Genomic DNA, 16,816 nt, shown 5'->3' with positions numbered 1-16,816 from the left:
GTCCATCAACAAATGAATGGACTATAAAACTATTTGATATGTACACAATGGAATTTTACTCAGCCATAAAGAAGAACAAAATTAGCCAGGTGTGGTGGTGCACACTTATAATCCCATCATTTGGGAGGCTGAGACAGGAAGATTGTGGTTTACAGACACCTTCAGCTACTACTTTGTGAGGCCCTTTGTAACTCAGTGAAAGCCTGTTTCAAATTTTTAAAAAAATAGGGCTAGGGATGTAGCTCAGGGGTAGAATGCCCCTGGGTTCCATCCCCAGTACCACAAAAAAAAATGTTATTTACAGGGAAATGGATGGAAATGGAGAACATTATGCTAAGTGAGATTAGTCAGTCACAAAAAATTTAAAAATCAGATATTCTCCAGTTCCATCCATTTCCCTGTAAATGACATAATTTTGTTCTTCTTTATGGCTGAGTAAAATTCCATTTTGTACATATTTTAAAATTCCATTTTGGGAAGATGGCGACCGAGAAAAGCGGGGCTTAAGAGCCCCGCTAACAACCAATCTCCATTACCACAAAATCAGCACCTTTCATAGCCAGAAAACACCATCACCAGAAACAAAAAATCACCAGGCTCCAGAGAGAAAGCGGACTGGGAACAGAGCTCAGAGCCACAGAGGAGATAACCGGCCTCACGCCCGAGGCCACGGCAGCAGCGCCATACTGCCGGCGGCAGCGGTGACTTCACCAGGACGGCTACAGCAAGCCGAGGTGAGCCACTGCGGAACAGCCAGGCGGGATTTCTCACTGCAGGTAAAATCTAAAGCTCCCAGTGGCTGAGCTCAGCACACACCGCAGGGATTCAGAGTGGAAATCAAAACCAAGAAGAAATACGCCAGCCTCACGGCCGAGGGGGTGGCAGCGGCGCCATATTGCCACCGGCGGAAGCAGCAGAGAATTCACCGAATCCAGTACAGCTACATCTGTGTACTCAAGAACAGTGAGTCAAATTGCGGGCCACAGAGGAGAAATCCCAGTACTGTACTCCCTGGGACTTGACCCAGTGGGGGAGGGGCGGTGGCAGAGATATCACACCATAGGAGAACACCCAACCTGGCACCCCCCACAGTCTAAAGCAGCCTCTATCGACTCTCTGGGTCAGAGACTCTGTGATAAAACCCAGTAAAGGAGTAGTGGGGTCTGAGATACTACTGACTCGAGATCCAGAACACCTTAAGTGAAGTCATAGTGACCCAAGGGAAGAACCCAGAGAAGGCACAAACTTCTGAAATCATGGGAAAGAGGAATAATACTGGAGCAATGAATGCCCACAACCCCACAACATCAGAACCCGGTAAAACAGAAAATCAGAGATTTCTAGAAGATCAAATCAGGAAAATAACTGTAGAAATAATAGAGGTGCTTCGAAAAGAACTCAGAGAGAGCCAAAAAGAGATAAAGGATGCAATTGATGAAGTAAAGGCCTCAATTCAAAGCACAAACAACCGATTAGACCACATGGAGAACAGAATCTCGCTCTTAGAAGATGATCATTCCAAAAATGAACGCATATTTTCTAATCTAGAAAAAAATATCCGACAGCAGGAATCTGATATTGAAGAAATATGGGCCCATTTTAAGAGAGCTAACCTAAGAATAATTGGAATAGAGGAGGGAAAAGAAAGTGAAACCAAAGGGATCAACAATCTCTTCAAGGAAGTAATAGCCAAAAATTTTCCAAACATAGAGCAAGAGGTTGATACACAGGTCCAGGAAACTTATAGAACTCCCTTTAGACAGGATCGGAGAAGAGGATCCCCACGCAACATAATTGTCAAAATGAACAATGTGGAAGCCAAGCAGAGAATCTTAAAGGCAACAAAAACAAAGGGCCAAGTGACATTCAGAGGCAGCCAATTAGAATCACTCCAGACTTCCCAAACCAAGTCATGAGAGCCAGAAGGGCTTGGAGTAACATATTCCAAACTCTGAAAGAAAACAACTTCCAGCCAAAAATTTCCTACCCAGCAAAACTTTCTATCAAATTAGATGGGGAAATAAGAAGCTTCCACGACAAACAGAAACTGAAGGAATTTTTGTCTTCAAAACCAGCACTAGAGAAAATACTCAAAGAGATTAACTACAAAGAAGAAATAGGTAACACACACCAGAACCAGAGAAACAAGAGTTTCCATCCAACAGTCAACTAAGATTGGTTATCTGTGGAGATTCATTACTTATGTTAGTCTTTTACCTATCTGTAAAGGGTATTGTTTGCTTTTATTGTTGTTAATTTTTAGGATTTCTAGTTGGAATATTAATATACCTTCAGATATAGCATTTGGAAATATTTTATCCCATTCTATTAGTAACTGTTAACTCTGTTTACATTGTCTTTGGATATACAATATTTTTTTTTATTTTTTAGGGAGTTTGTATACTCTTCTGTTGCCTGTGCCATTGAAATCATATCCAAGAAATCACTGCCAATTTCAGTGTTGTGGGGTTTTATGACCCAGATTTTCTTCTAAAAGTTTATAGTATTAAGATTTATACTTAGGTCTTTTATCTATTTTGAGTTAATATTTGTATATGTGTTAAGTAAGGGTCCAATTTTATTCTTTTCCATGTAATTATTATGTTTCAACAATATTTAGTTAAAATATTATTATTTCTACCACCAAATGTTCGTGGAAACCTTGTCAAAAATAACTTGACAATATAGGGAAGAATTTAGCTCTATGCTTTTATTTAACTCCAATGGTTTATATATCTGCCTTTAGAATAGTAGTACACTGTTTCAATTATTGTAGCTTTATATGGTTTGAAATCAGAAAATATATATCTTCTAGCTTTGTTCTTTTTCAAGATCGTTTTGGGTATCTAGAGTCCATATTCCATATTAGGATAGAGTTTTTTTCTGAAAAATAAATATATAAATATATGATAGTTTCACCTAAAAAAATAGAAAAAAAATATTCTCTAGTAAGAAAGAAAGTAAAAAGAAATATTGAAATGTTATCTTTAAGTCATCAAAAGCTTGGTATCAGACAAATGAAACTGTTATGTGAGATTATCATTTTTAATTTTGGATAAATTGCTATAATACTAGATGTCAACCACTAAGCCAAGCATGGGAGGGAGGGATGGGGAGAGAATGGGGTGGGGATCGGGTGGGGGCTGACTGGGTGATGTGTGCATGTATGTCTACAAAAGTTTGTATCCCACTATGATGTATGAATACAGTGCACCAATATAAATAAATAAATAAAATAAAAAAAATTCCATTTTGTACATATTTCATAGTTTTGTAATCCATTCATCTGTTGATGGACACTTTGGCTGGTTCCATAGTTTGGCTATGGTGAATTGTGCAGCTATGAGCATAGATACGCATGCATTAGTTCAGTAGTTTGGTTTCCTTTCTTTTGGGTAGATACACAGAAGTGGTACTGCTGAATCATATGGTAAGTTCATTCCCATTTTTCTGCGGATCCTCCATACTCTTTTCCAAAGTGGTTGCACTAATTTGTAATCCCACCAACAATGTATTAGAGTTCCCAATTCTCCACATCCTCGTCAGCATTTGTTGTCTGTGTTTTGAATGATTGCGTTAAGTGAAATCTCAGGGTTGTTTTGATTTGCATCTCTCTGATTACTAATGATGTTGAGCATTTTTATACATTTATTGGCCATTTGAATTCCTTGTTTTGTTAAGTGTCTATTTAGTTCACTTGCCCATTTTTTATTGGGTTGTTTTCTTACTGTTGGGTTTCTTATAAATTAGTGTTTTCTAGATTAAAACAAGAGAATAAAAGAAGGAAAGCTGGTTCTGAAATTATAAATTAACTGTTCTAATATCAGTACTCTTCTTAAAAAAAAAAAAGTTCAGTGTTTTAAAAAACTTATTTAAGCCGGGCATGGTGGCTCACACTTGTAATCCAGCATTTGGGAGGCTGAGACAGAAGGATTGCGGTTCATGGACAGCCTCAGCTACTTAGTGAGGCCCTTTGCAACTCAGTGAGATCCTGTTTCCAAATAAAGAATAAAAAATAGGGCTGGGGGTGTCACTCAGAGGTAGAACCCCCCCCCCCCGGGTTCCATCCCAGTACCACAAAAATAAATAAATAAACAAATAAATAAATAAATACCTTGTTTTAACCACAGAGCCAGCTCTTCGGCTGATTATACAAATAAACCCTGAGTGCCGGGGTCTTGTTGAATATACTTTAAGAAATACTGAACAAGATGTCATAATTTCATTGTTAAACAGGCTTAAATTTTTCCAATTCAAACAAACTTAGGTTATCTCCTAAACACACGCAGACACACACACACACACACACACACACACACACACACACACACACCGTAATATAATATGCAGCCTGATCTAGCTTACGGCTGTTTGCCTAGGGTTACAGTGTCAAAGCCAAAGGGAGGGTGTCTGTGAGGATTCTAGAGAGTGCGCCCAGCATATTCCAGCCCTGGTCAGGGGGGAGTCGCCTCAGCCTGATGACCTGCACTGGGTATCCAGACTGAGGGAACTTGCACCAGAGGCTGCATGGTGCTCCACCTAACCTCACAGGTCTCCTCGTTTCCCAGCATCTCTTGGGGTTCCATTTAGGCTTAGTGACTAGTGTTAGCCATTGACGTGAGTGGCATTGAAACATACCACATCTGGGTTGGTGCGGCAGTTATCAGCCTGTGTGCCTCTTCCATCTCACTAGTCCCCTGTCTCAGTGACCCTCGAGTGTGTATGTCCCATTTCACAGGGGTATACAAGAGGAGTCATTCTGCTGCTCTTTCAGGAAATAAACTAACTTGATTTACTGGATATAAGATGGTCTCTTTCAAGTTTGAATTCTGTGAATTGCTTTACCAGTAGCTACACATCTTTTTCAGCAAGTTCATGAAGCCAAGCATTTGAACTAAAAAGAGATAGGACAAGCTTCTGTTCCCATTAACATTTATTAATCATCAACTTTATGCCAGGAACTTCACACATATCCTCATGTTATCTCATTTTAGCCTAAGAACAACCTAGGGTATTATTCTGCCTAGTTTATAGCTGAAGGGATGAGGCTCAAAAGGGATGATAGCTTTACTCATGATCACCAGCTAGTTGCAAAATATGAATCCACATTCAAAGCTCTGGACTTGAAGTTGAGATTCTTTCTGAACCCAGAAAGAACCTCTTCAGATGGAACACCTGAGCTTCGGCCTAAATGTTCAGTAGCCTCTCTCTTTCTTTTGCATTCTTTTGCATTCTTAAAATATCATTACGGCCTGGGAACCTATGAGTATCTCTGAACATACAAGTGTTTTGGAAACAAAGTGGTGTGTGTGACAGAGATTTTACCTTACTTATACGCATACACACACATGCATATTTATACACACAAATACATACACATGCATGCACACATACTTATATACACATTTATGCATACACACCCATACTCAACTCAGTGGAAACTTGACTAAGGACCAAAAAATTAGAGTCTTTATTTTAAAGAGGAATCTACCTTTGGGTCTTTGATATCTTTGGTATCCACCACAGAGGTTCTGGTGGTGGATACCCACTCATTCACCTTGTGTTTGTTGGTTGCCTAGAAAGTCCTAGGCTTTCTAGAACTGGCTTCCTGCTGCCTCTTGACCAGATTTAAATCTTGCCACCAGACAAATGTTTGCTCCTTCTCCCTAATGATAGAGAGATATCAAATGCTCCTAAAGATGGTTCGTTCACATCGGCCTAAGGAGTGTGTTTTAGAAAGGGCTAAAGCATCTGCTAGTGTAGACTGGAGACAAATGCTGGGGTGGGACCCTTCACTCTGTGCAGGGTCTCTTTCAGTCAGATCAAAAGATATTTTGGGGCTCTGTGGGCGGAGTGACCTCAGATTCCCAGGTTCCCATCGAGTGACTGTTCCACATGGCCTGAGGTGAGGATTCCCTCAGGAGAGATAGACAGCCTGACCCTGCATGAATTTTTAAGTTTATTGGTGGCACATGTGAAGCGGGGAGCTTAGGGATAAACAAAGACAAGAACTCACGGACTGAGAGCCCAAGTCCCTTGGTTGGTAGGACCCGCCTCAAGGGCGAAGCCCAGCTCTCTAATGGCCAGTGACCATGCTGGATATAACCTGTGACCAGGTGCTTGGCCTGCGCTGGAGCTGGTCAGAGGAGCCCATTCCTGCTGGACTGTTTATCAGTGCACCTGAAGCCTTATGTGTCCAGGGGCACATGGCCAGATGACCTGAACTAGGGCATGAAGAGCGGCAGCAGGATTGGGACCACTCTGGAGAGAAAACCTTCACCTGCAAGGGGGCGTACAGGCAGAAAAAGGATCAGTTCCTCCTCAGAAGGGAGGCTGAGGCAAGAGGTCTCTTTTTGCATGGAGGCAAAAGGATGGGTGAGACAACACCAGCATAAAATCCTAATTCTGATTCAGAAAGGCTAAGCAGAGAGGTTAAAGAGGAGAAGATGTTGGTGGCAAAGTAAGCAAGAAGGAGATGATGACAGAGGAATTTCCTGGAGAAGGGCATCCAGAAGAAACCAGGGCAGGGCAGATGCCGAGGAACGTGCTGCCACTTTATCGCAGCGTTTTCTTGGTGGGTGAGCTCAGAGCTGAGGTCTTCCCTGGCGCATCCTTGAAGTCGCCTGCACTGCCCAGCCTGGTCTTAGCCTCCCCACGGGGGCTGCAGTTCCCACTGCCGGTGACACAGCCTCCAGGCAGCACGCCGTAGCTACCGCTGACAGAGCTGGGTCGGTAGCCATATGTGCTGGCGCCACTGAACCCGAAGCCAGCTCCTGTGCCTGTTGTCCCGGCAGTGGAGCTGCTAATGACCTCTGTGGAGGATGCAGGGAGGAGAGATCAGTATGTGTCCTGGCGCAGAAGTGGCACTGAGGCCCCTCCAGCCCCCAGTGCCAACTAGCTTAAATGGCTCCCTCTTAAACAAACAGTTCACAACTATGAACTTTGATTTAGTAGTGATACATGCTCAATTCCTGAGCAGCTCAAGAACTGGGGGAAAATAGCCCAGATTTCACAGGACTCCCAAATCAGGCACCTGTTCATAGGATGAACAAGAGTAGCAGGGACTTGCTATAAAGGACACAGAATGCTTAAGCATCAGAAAAGCCATGTCTTTGCCTGGATTATAGAACACATTCTTAAGGTTACTTTTTTTTGTCTTTCAAAACATGTCCTGATAGCTTGGGTCAGAGAGTTTTTACTGGATCCTCTCTTAGAAGGAGCCTGGGATGGCCCCATGGGGCCAGCACTAAACTGCCTCTCTACTCGCAGAGGGGAGGTGTCTCTTGTGCTCAGTTTCCTTCATGCAGGGAGCCGGGGTGGGGGTGGCAGAAGAAGGGCTAGGGCTGAGAGTATCATCCCAGAACAGAGGAGATTACAGGGGAAGGGGCTGGTGTGCACGGCCACGCTGTGCTGGGAAGCTGACTCCACAGAGGCAGACGCAGCTCTGAGCGTGGGGTGGAGGGAGCAGGCCTCTCCATGGGAGCAGAGCTCATGACAGTGGTGGCCTCCCAGGCCAACCAGGACTGTTCCACAGAGGTTCTGGTGGTGGATACCCACTCATTCACCTTGTGTTTGTTGGTTGCCTAAAAATATTCCCTCCGAGACATAGGATACTCACCAATGCTCACAGAATTGGTGTATTCTCCAGACATCCTGCACAAGAAGAAATCACAGGTGAGTCTCTGTCACATGGAATCCCAGGCAGCCCTCCCCACCACCTGAGACTCCCTGGACCTCATCAGCCAGACCAACTCAGCCTCCATGCCCTGACAACAGGCCAGATGGTGTTGACTGCACCTGCTGCCCTGAAGCATCTCCCTCCATCCTCACTCTACCTTCCCTGCTTCCGAGTGTGGGAGCCTGCAACCTTGGGCGCCCTATACCAACACCACCTCCTGCTGGGTTTCTCTTGAATCCACTGCTTTACTGCTGGGAATCTGCTGCCTAAATAAATGCATGTGTAGAAATGTTAGAACTAGGAGCTGCTACTAATGAACTAGCTTTAGACCAGTAACTTCACCTCCCTATGTTGCAGGGTTTTGGAAATGACAAGCCTTCATATGCTATCCTCCCAACTGTTGGTGTGACCAAATGCAACTCACACTGTTAGAGATTTAGTAAAACTCTACTTTCTCTTAAAAGAAAGTATTATATTACCATGGCAAATAGAAAAACAGTATTTCTTAACCAGATTAGAAAAGAAAGTAACAATGAGAATAAATATAACGAGCCAGGTGTGGTGGCACACATAATTCCAGTACTTGGGAGGCTGAGATGGGAGGATCACAGGTTTGAAGCCAGTCTCAGCAACTTAGCGAGACCCTGTTTCAAAATAAAAAAAATAAAATAAGGCTGGGAATATAGCTCAGAGGTAGAATGCCCCTGGGTTCAATCCCCAGAATAAATATAATGAAAATAAAACAATTTAGTTGGGGGGGGGGCTAGATATTTCTGTCAGCCAAGAAGTTGGATCCACTGTATATGAAAAGGGGATATTTGCAAGTATCTGAGAGATGTTAAAGGCACAGCAGTACTAAGCCTAGACCCTCTCTCCCTGAAGAGCCCAAGGACGTTGCTGTCATATCATCTGAGTGGACACCGCTCCAGGCTGTTTGTGGATGAACCACAAAGCATCTCCAGCCCCTCCAGCAGTCTGTCCCCCACACTCTGAGAAACTGAGTCATAAGGGAGGATGGTAAATGTTCTTCCAGCCCCTCTGCCCTCACCTGCACTCCTCGCCCTCCAGCAGCTTGCGGTAGGTGGCGATTTCAATGTCCAGGGCCAGCTTCACGCTCATGAGCTCCTGGTGCTCCCGCATCATCCGGGCCAGCTCCTCCTTGGCCTGCTGCAGGGCGCCCTCCAGCTCCTCCAGCTTGGCCCGGGCGTCCTTGAGCGCACAGTCGCCCCGCTGCTCGGCGTCGGCGATGGCCGTCTCTAGGCTGGAGCACTGAGGAACAGGAGGTAGCATCTCCCCTGAGTTCTAAGGCACCCAGGCCTCACTTCACCCCCCACCCCCATGTGCTCACAGTGGTGGGACTGTCCTCTGTTTGGCCTCACTAGGGCAGATACCCAGCCAGGTCTCTGAAAGTGGAGCCCTTCATCCTGGCCCTGGGTGGCTGGCTACCATGACTCCCCCAGCTTTCTGGAAAGACCCCGCAGTCCGTCCAGACTTCAGATGGGAGTGAAGTGTGAGGGGTGGGAGCAGGGGCTCCACTGAGGAAAGGGCTTCTGAGACGGGGAACAAAGAAAAGTAGCACTGGCAGGGACCCACTAAGCAGGTGCCACCACCCCACCCTCTGTGAGCCAGGAGCCCTGCCCCTCACCTGCTTCTTCACATTCTCTATCTCTGAGCGCAGCCTTTGGATGAACCGCGTCAGCTCTGAGATCTCGTTCCTGATGTGTTTGAGGTCGTCCCCGTGCCGGCCGGCTGCCAGCTGCAGTTCCTGGAACTGGGGGGCACAGGGAGCAGAGCAGGGACCTGACTCGGGGCCAGGCTGAGCCCAGCCTGGAACACTTGGGGAGCATGGCACAGGTGGGTGCGAGTGCCTGGATGCCCATCCACAGCCTCCCTCTCAACCACCTGTTCGTTGGACTTATTTGTCAAAACTGATCTCACTGATGATTACATTTGGCCATGAGGACTGATTCCTCCATACTGCAACTTTGTAACACGCAGCTTCAGTTATGACCTTCCTCAGCATGTAGCCCTTCAAGCCCAAGGTCAAACTGAAACCCCTAGCATGGCATCAAGGTGTCCGTTGTCCCTGCCCCCTCACTAACTGGCTTCCCAGATATGCCAAATAGTCCCGGGGTTCCCTACATTCTCACGTGCTCTCAGGTCTCTGTCTTTGCATGAGGCGCTCCCTCCACCTCCCAGCCAACTTTCCTTTTCCCCTAGCTCCAACTCAGCCAAGACAGAGCCATCCCCACCCCCAGGCCCAGCCCAACATTAAAATCCCCACCCCCAGCCCCATCATTCCCTGGCTGCTACAATTGAGTTCCTGTTGTCCCAGGTACATCAGTCCCTAGATAAGACCATGGTGCACATTTCCATGCCCTCCCTATGATACTCAGAATAAATGGTTGGCAGGATCTTTTATTTCTGAATTACAAGTACATACCATAGTACCAAGTTGATGGGAATGGATTCAGCTCTACCCCAGTACAACTAGCCATGAATTTCAGATCATCTACTAGTTTGAGATTATTCCTGCCTTTGATATTGTCCATTGAACAGCCAACAGAGAGTGCTCCGGGTGTGGCCCAGAATTTGGCTTAAGGAGAACACACACAAAAAAGGCATGACCTTCAGCATTCAGGGTCATAAGCTGCCCCTGTCTGTCCCTGAGCCCTAGACCTCAGCATGGCCACAGATTCAGGATTCTCCCTGGGTATACTGAGTCATCTGGAAGGCAGGAGGCATCTCTCCATGTTCCTTGTGTTTAGTCTTTGGGCTAACCTGGGGCGAGCAGCCATCTCCTACTTCTCTGCAAAGCTGTGTCCTGACACAGCCAGACTCTTGAGGCTTGAGGGCGAGGACCCTCCTGCTGCTAAGCTCTCAGCCCAGGCCAAGCTCTGGAGCCAGTGCTCATTACTCAGTCCCCTTCTGATCACCTGCCTAAGCACCATGGGAGCTGCAGTCAGCCTCCTCAGCTCAGATCCAGCTTCATCATACATCAGCTAAATGTCCTTCACTGAGCATCCTGAACCCCACCCCTTCATCTTGGAAAAGAAAATAACTAAAATAAGCCCCATAATACTGGGGTTACAGGGCTGCCAATGACACTCTGCCCAATTAGTGCATGCCCCTCACTAGAGAAGCAGAGATATGTATAACCCTAAACAGCAAGTGCCTCGATAATCTGTGCAAGCCTGCCTAATTCTTCTGGAAAGGGTAGGAGGGTTGAGAACTCACTAGTGATAGCGCAGTGGTTAATATGGCCATCCTTGACCTGGCCCATGACAGTGATGTGGAAGGGTCTGGGAGATGCACCTTCATCAAGATGCTGTGGCCTGTGTTGTCTCCTAGGCCCTAAGATCCTCCCTCCCTCCCTCCCTGCAGGTCAAACCTTTCTGTCCCCGGCTGGCAAGGAGACAGCAGAGGGAGAGAAAAGATCTTCCAAGAGTGATTTCCCTAGAGAAAGTGCCTGATAAACAGCAAAGAACAATTAGAAAGGTGCCATCTTGATGTGAGAAACCAAATTACCTAAAGAGTCACTTTCCACCCACAACCCATTAGAGGAGTTAAGATCTAAGGATCAAACTCACCCTTTATCCTTGGAGTTGGACTTGAATGAAAAGACAGCAGTACCTGATCCAATCACACTGAAGGACCCCCTAATTTATTATAATGAATGAGGGAGCTCAGGAGCTAGGTACTCGTGCTCCCCTCCCCCAAACTCAGTTCAGGACTCTGTCTCCAGGAAGTCAGTCTTGCCCTGCCCACCTGGCCAGGCTATACCGTGTGCACCACACTCACTTGCATTCAACATTGCCCGGTGCCATCAGCCTAAGTGGATCCCAAGCACAGAGCTGTGTCTCTCCTCCCTTAGGGTGTCCCCAGTGCTGGAGGGGAGTGTGTTGTGACCCCAGCAAGCACAACACTAAGAATGAGAATGCACTTGGCTGAAGTTCAGGGGGCCACTGCGGGGTGTGGAGCAGTCAAAACACAGACTAGACTGGAGGCCCTGCACACATAACCCTGGACAGGTGTGCAGCCTCACCTTGGTCTGGTACAGCATCTCCGCTTCATTCTTGCTCTTCAGGGCAATGTCCTCATACTGGGCACGGACCTCAGTGATGATGCTGTCCAGGTCCAGGTTGCGGTTGTTATCCATGGACAGGATGACGGACGTGTCGCTGATGTGGGACTGCATCTGAGCAATCTCCTGCAGGGAAAACCAGAACGTGTGACATGCTTTTCATGACCAGAGGAAGGTGCCCAGATGTGGCCCCATCCAAGTAGGATGGCTGGCCCCAGACCATCCCAAACAGATGCAGCCTGCAACCCCCAAGGCTTGCAAGAACAGAGCTCACCAGCTCAAAGTTCAAAAACACTGAGTGAGCTTAAAACAGACCAAGAAGAAAACAGCCCTTATGTCTGTCACCTGAGACAGGACAAGGATGGGGACGGTGGAAGGAAACAGCCCGGCCACATAGAAGACACTCAGGACACAGGCCCGTGGATGCTTGGCCAATAGGCTGAAGGTAAGGTGTGAGAAGTCCCCACATCTATTCCAGGAGATCCTTGCCCAAGACCCTAGAAAACATCCCAAAGCATAGAGAAAAGACAAGCAGGAATGAAAATATGCTTGGCTAAAGTCCAGTGGGAACCCTATGAGGACCCATGGCTTTCAGAAAGATTTGGGAATGGGACATCTGGTGGCCAGTCAGGGGCTGATGTGGCACCAGGACTGATTGTCACTCTTGTCTTTGATCTACAGAGTTCCCAACACCCAAATGCTAGGGGCCACCTGGGCTCTCAAAGTTACTGATAAGTAGGAAACTACTCATAACATGTCTGTCCTTCCAGAAGACAGAGCTAGAGGTGGGGCAGGGAGCTTACCCCCTCATAAAGGCACTTGTAGAACTTGATTTCTCCCTCCAGGGCATCCACCTTGGCCTGCAGCTCCACCTTGCTCATATAGGCTGCATCCACATCCTAAGGGGATCAGGAGACCATCAACATGGCTTTTCATTAAGCCTACATGGGCCTCTCTCATGAAATGACATCAAATCACTCAACCCTGTAGCTAGAGGTCCCAGGGAATGGCTCAAGACCCAGGAGAGGAGGAACCCAACTTGTATCCAGGACTCACTGGAAAACCTCAGCAAGTTCCTCAGGTCTCCAGAATGCCTTCTGCCTCTTTCTAAAAAGAGGGCATGGGAGCCTGCTTCTCCACATGGCGGTCATTGGGAAGTCAGGGAGCCAGGGCCAGCCATGGAAACTTGCCAGAGATGGCCCATAGACCTCCTGCCTCCCAGAGCCTGTCCTGAGCCCCAGGCACAGCAGTAGTGAGCAGGAGACTGACTATCCGTGGCCAGACTCCAGCCCCTTTGCACAACAATTAGGGAGCTCACAAAGTGATCTGTGTCAGACAGCCATCAAGCACCCAAGGCATAAAGGCAAAACACCTCCATCTCCTCAGTCAGCCCCAGGCTTCCAAGGGCACCACAGGCCTCTGATCTTGGCCCTGCCCCTGCCCCCAGGCATACTCCTCACCTTCTTAAGCACCACAAATTCATTCTCAGCAGTTGTGCGCTTGTTTATTTGCTCTTCGTACCTGCAGGGAAAACCCCAGTGAACAGGGTGTTGTATGCATGTGTCTGTTTTTGTGTACCTGTGGGTTCTCACTAAGAAACGAGAGAAGAGGTGCTCACATTACAGGAGTGTGTGTGTGTGTGTGTGTGTGTGTGTGTGTGTGTGTGTGTGTGTCTTTTACTGGGAATTGAACTTGTCATTCTACCTCCAAGCTACACCTCCAGCCCTTTTTATTTTTTATTTTGAAATAGAGTCTTGCAAAGTTGTGAGGGGCTCACTAAACTGCTAAGGTCTGATCTCTAAACTGGGATCCTCCAGTCTCAGCCTCTCAAGTACTGAGATTGTAGGCATGCACCACCATGCCCAGATACATATCGTTCAATAGGCATTACTCTATATCTTTTTAGTGGTCCAAACTCATTAGTACCATTTTGCCCAAGTGGGCAGGGTGCTGATCCAAAGACAGGATGGATTCTCTGATTCTCAACATGAAGAGGATCTTCCTCCTCCTGTTTAGCACCCAGACCTCAGGAGCATGAGCTGCCCCTTTCAGCCATGCCTGTGGTGAAAACACTGCTGCCCGACCTCTACCAACAACTCCACTGCACCCCAAAGATGGAGTTTCCAGGAAGCCAGAGCTGTCCCCCGGGACAAGAAGGAAGAGCATGGCTCAAACGTCAAGGGCGAGTGAAATGAGAGGGGAAACCCAACAGGGACCCCTCCTCTTGCCTGTTGGGGGGTTCTTGGGACTCAGGGTGCACTGGGTAAGCTTAGGAACCAAGAGGCTGTGTTGTACACACACAGGGCTCTCCAGTGAGCAGCAGGAAAAAGGCTGTCGAGGAGGGATGCTCGGCAGGGTAGCCCTGGCACTATTCATTGTCCAGCACACCTAGTTACCCAGAAAAGGCTCTCGTCTTGCTTAGGCAGTGGGGCTCAGATGGGTGAGACTCTGCCTGGGTTCAGTGCCCCTGAGGCCAGAGGCAAAGGTCCCAATGCCTGCTGGAAAGCCCAACCCAAGGAGGCGGCTATCCTGAGCACAGGGTCTCTGCTCACCTCTTCTTGTAGTCCTCCACCACATCGCGCATGCTCCTCAGCTCCGAGTCCAGCCTCACCCTGTCCCCAGACAGCGTCTCCAGCTGCTTCCGCAGGCTGCTGATGTGGCCCTCATGAATGGGCTCCAGGCTCTTCCTGCTGTTGTTCAGGTCCAGCTGCTGCAGCAGCTCCCACTTGGTCTCTAGTACCTTGTTCTGTTGCTCCAGAAACCGCACCTGGAACCCAAATCAACCCTGGAACCTGCTCCACTGTCAATGGGGAGAGATGACATGGGGTTTTCTCTGTGTGTGTGTGTGTGTGTGTGTGTGTGTGTGTGTGTGTGTGTATTTGTGTGCATTATGCTATGCTAGCATAAAAGGGGATCCTTTGAAAATGCCTCTTGAGCCCCTCCTGCTTGGGCACTTACTCTGGTAGAGACACTCGCTCACTTACTCTTGGGGACAGCTCCTAAGATCAGGAAAGGCCCCAACGTCTTCATTTCAAGACTCTCGATCTGTCCAAATCTAGGCTCCCTTTGCCTCTGCGCCTACTTCAACTTGCCTGGGCGACCTCTCTATGGTGAGTCCTTGGACACACTAGCTGGCCTGGCTGGCCTTCCTGCTCCTGGGCCCCTCTGCTTGGGGCCTGTGCTCTGCCTACTCTCTGTCCCCCTTTTCACTGCCTCCCCCAAGCCCAGCCAGAAAGCCAGTGCTCAGCTGACCTGGGTCTTGATCTCTCCTCTGCTGTTTTCATGCCCAGGTCTCTATTCTCAATCAGAGTATTTTCCCAGGGGGAGAACAAGCAGTCTCAAGCTGCAAGTCCAGCCAATTTTTTACTGTGTTTTTTTTTTTTTTCACAGAGCATCCTGCCCTCCTCTTTTCCTCTACCATGTGAACCCAAGGGCTCCCTTGGTTCATACCGCATGTAATGTGTCCTCTCTCTCTCTCCCTCCCTCCATTGCCTTTGCCCGTCACCACCTAGAAAACTCCTACTCACACTTTGTCACCCCACCTCACTGCCCCCTAGGAAGCTTCCTCTTCATCTTATACTTGAGAAGATTCTACTTCTCAAGACCCTCCCACCACTTTGTTCCTCCCTTGTTTCCAAACTTTCGTGTGCATCAGCATTACCTAGAAGGCTTGTCAAGATGTAGACTGCTGAGTGCCGCCTCTGGGTTCTGACTCAGTGGGTCTGGGGTAGGGCCTGGGAATGCATTTCTATCAAGTGTCTAGGTGCCAATGCTGCCAGCCCAGGAACCACTTTCAAGAACCCCACGCTGGCCCCCGTGACCACATGGGCCTCGCCTCGTATGCTGGTCTATATCACAGGCCAAGCCTTTCATTTGGCCCAGGTCTGAGCTGGTCTGGATCTCCTGAGAGGAAGAGCAGGCCTCTGGCTTCTAGACGTCCTAGTCACTGGCTTTCTGCCTGGCTTCCAAGTCACAGGCTGTCACTTTCCCACTTGGAAGCCCAGAAGCCACCTGCTTCCTGGACACCTTCCCAGACAAAAGCTTTCTAGCTTTTTTCTCCTGTAACCCCATTCCTCAGCTACTATGTCCAGGACATTGGCCAGGACCCTCTGCTCTGAGCTGGATTGTATCTGCATCCTGCGAACGTGTCCCACCATCCTCTGCTCCAGACCGGGAGCCCTGGAGGCCATTGAAGGCAGAGGAGAAAGGAAGCTCCCTGCTTGGCTTTCTCTAGAAAGACCCACCTTGTCGATGAAGGAAGCGAACTTGTTGTTCAGCTCCTTGATCTGCTCCCGTTCATGGACACACACTTTCTGGATCTTGGGGTCCAGCTCCACGTTGAGGGGGGCCAGGAGGTTCTTGTTGATGGTGACCTGGTGGATGCCTCCGGGAAGGTACATGGGCGGGCTTGAGGACCCCAGGGCTACGCTGCCAAATAGGCTTCCTGCAAAGCCACTGGCCCGGCCCCGACCAAACCCGTAGCCCCCTGCCCTCCCGCTGCCACTGGCCACATTGAAGGAGATGCTCCGGGCGCCCCTCAGGCTATAAAGGCTTCGACTACTGAAACCCCCACTAAGCCCTTTGCCCCCAGCCCTGTAGGAGGACGAGCTTCCCCCAGAGAGAACTGCTGAGCATCCACTGAAGCCCCCCTTGGCAGCAGCCCCGGGCTTGCAGGTGAACTGGCGACTCATGCTGGGGAGGCCTAAGAGCTGGAATGAGATGCTCTGCCTTAGCTAGGAGGCTGTTTACCAGCTTGTGATCTTTGCCTCCCCCTTTATAGGGCTCCAGAGAGAGCCACTGCCCTAATTTGTAGGTTTGATTTGCCTGGGAGCAAGAAATCCTTTTCTCCCAGCAAAATCAGAGACAGTGGGTAAATAACTTGAAAACCCCCAAAGTGCTAGGCTGGCAAATCTTGCTCATGTAATTGAGTCTTATCACATTAATTAACCTGGCCGTGTTATCCCTAGAATGATCTTGGCTGGGAAGTTCGTCACCACCTCATTTGTCCTTCCCCAGGGAGTGGTGGGGGCTGGGATTGTGGGGGTGCCAAGGGG

General features: G+C 48.2%; 1 protein-coding gene across 1 annotated transcript; it reads right to left on the bottom strand.

Annotated features, from left to right (window-relative positions):
* Nucleotides 1-6,555: 6,555 nt before the first annotated feature.
* LOC308270136 (keratin, type II cytoskeletal 73) lies at nucleotides 6,556-16,453 on the bottom strand (the record flags this gene model as incomplete). Its single annotated transcript, XM_080705861.1, has 9 exons — nucleotides 6,556-6,812; nucleotides 7,619-7,653; nucleotides 8,727-8,947; nucleotides 9,324-9,449; nucleotides 11,724-11,888; nucleotides 12,566-12,661; nucleotides 13,223-13,283; nucleotides 14,315-14,529; nucleotides 16,007-16,453. The coding sequence occupies 9 exons, from the start codon at nucleotides 16,451-16,453 to the stop codon at nucleotides 6,556-6,558; spliced, it is 1,623 nt and encodes a 540-aa protein (XP_080561987.1).
* Between the last annotated feature and the right edge of the window lie 363 nt (nucleotides 16,454-16,816).

This window comes from Muscardinus avellanarius (assembly GCF_963383645.1).
Source record: "Muscardinus avellanarius genome assembly, chromosome: 11".
Taxonomy (NCBI): domain Eukaryota; kingdom Metazoa; phylum Chordata; class Mammalia; order Rodentia; family Gliridae; genus Muscardinus; species Muscardinus avellanarius.
Note: the sequence above shows the minus strand (reverse complement) of the source record. Positions and strands in the feature narration are given on the sequence as shown.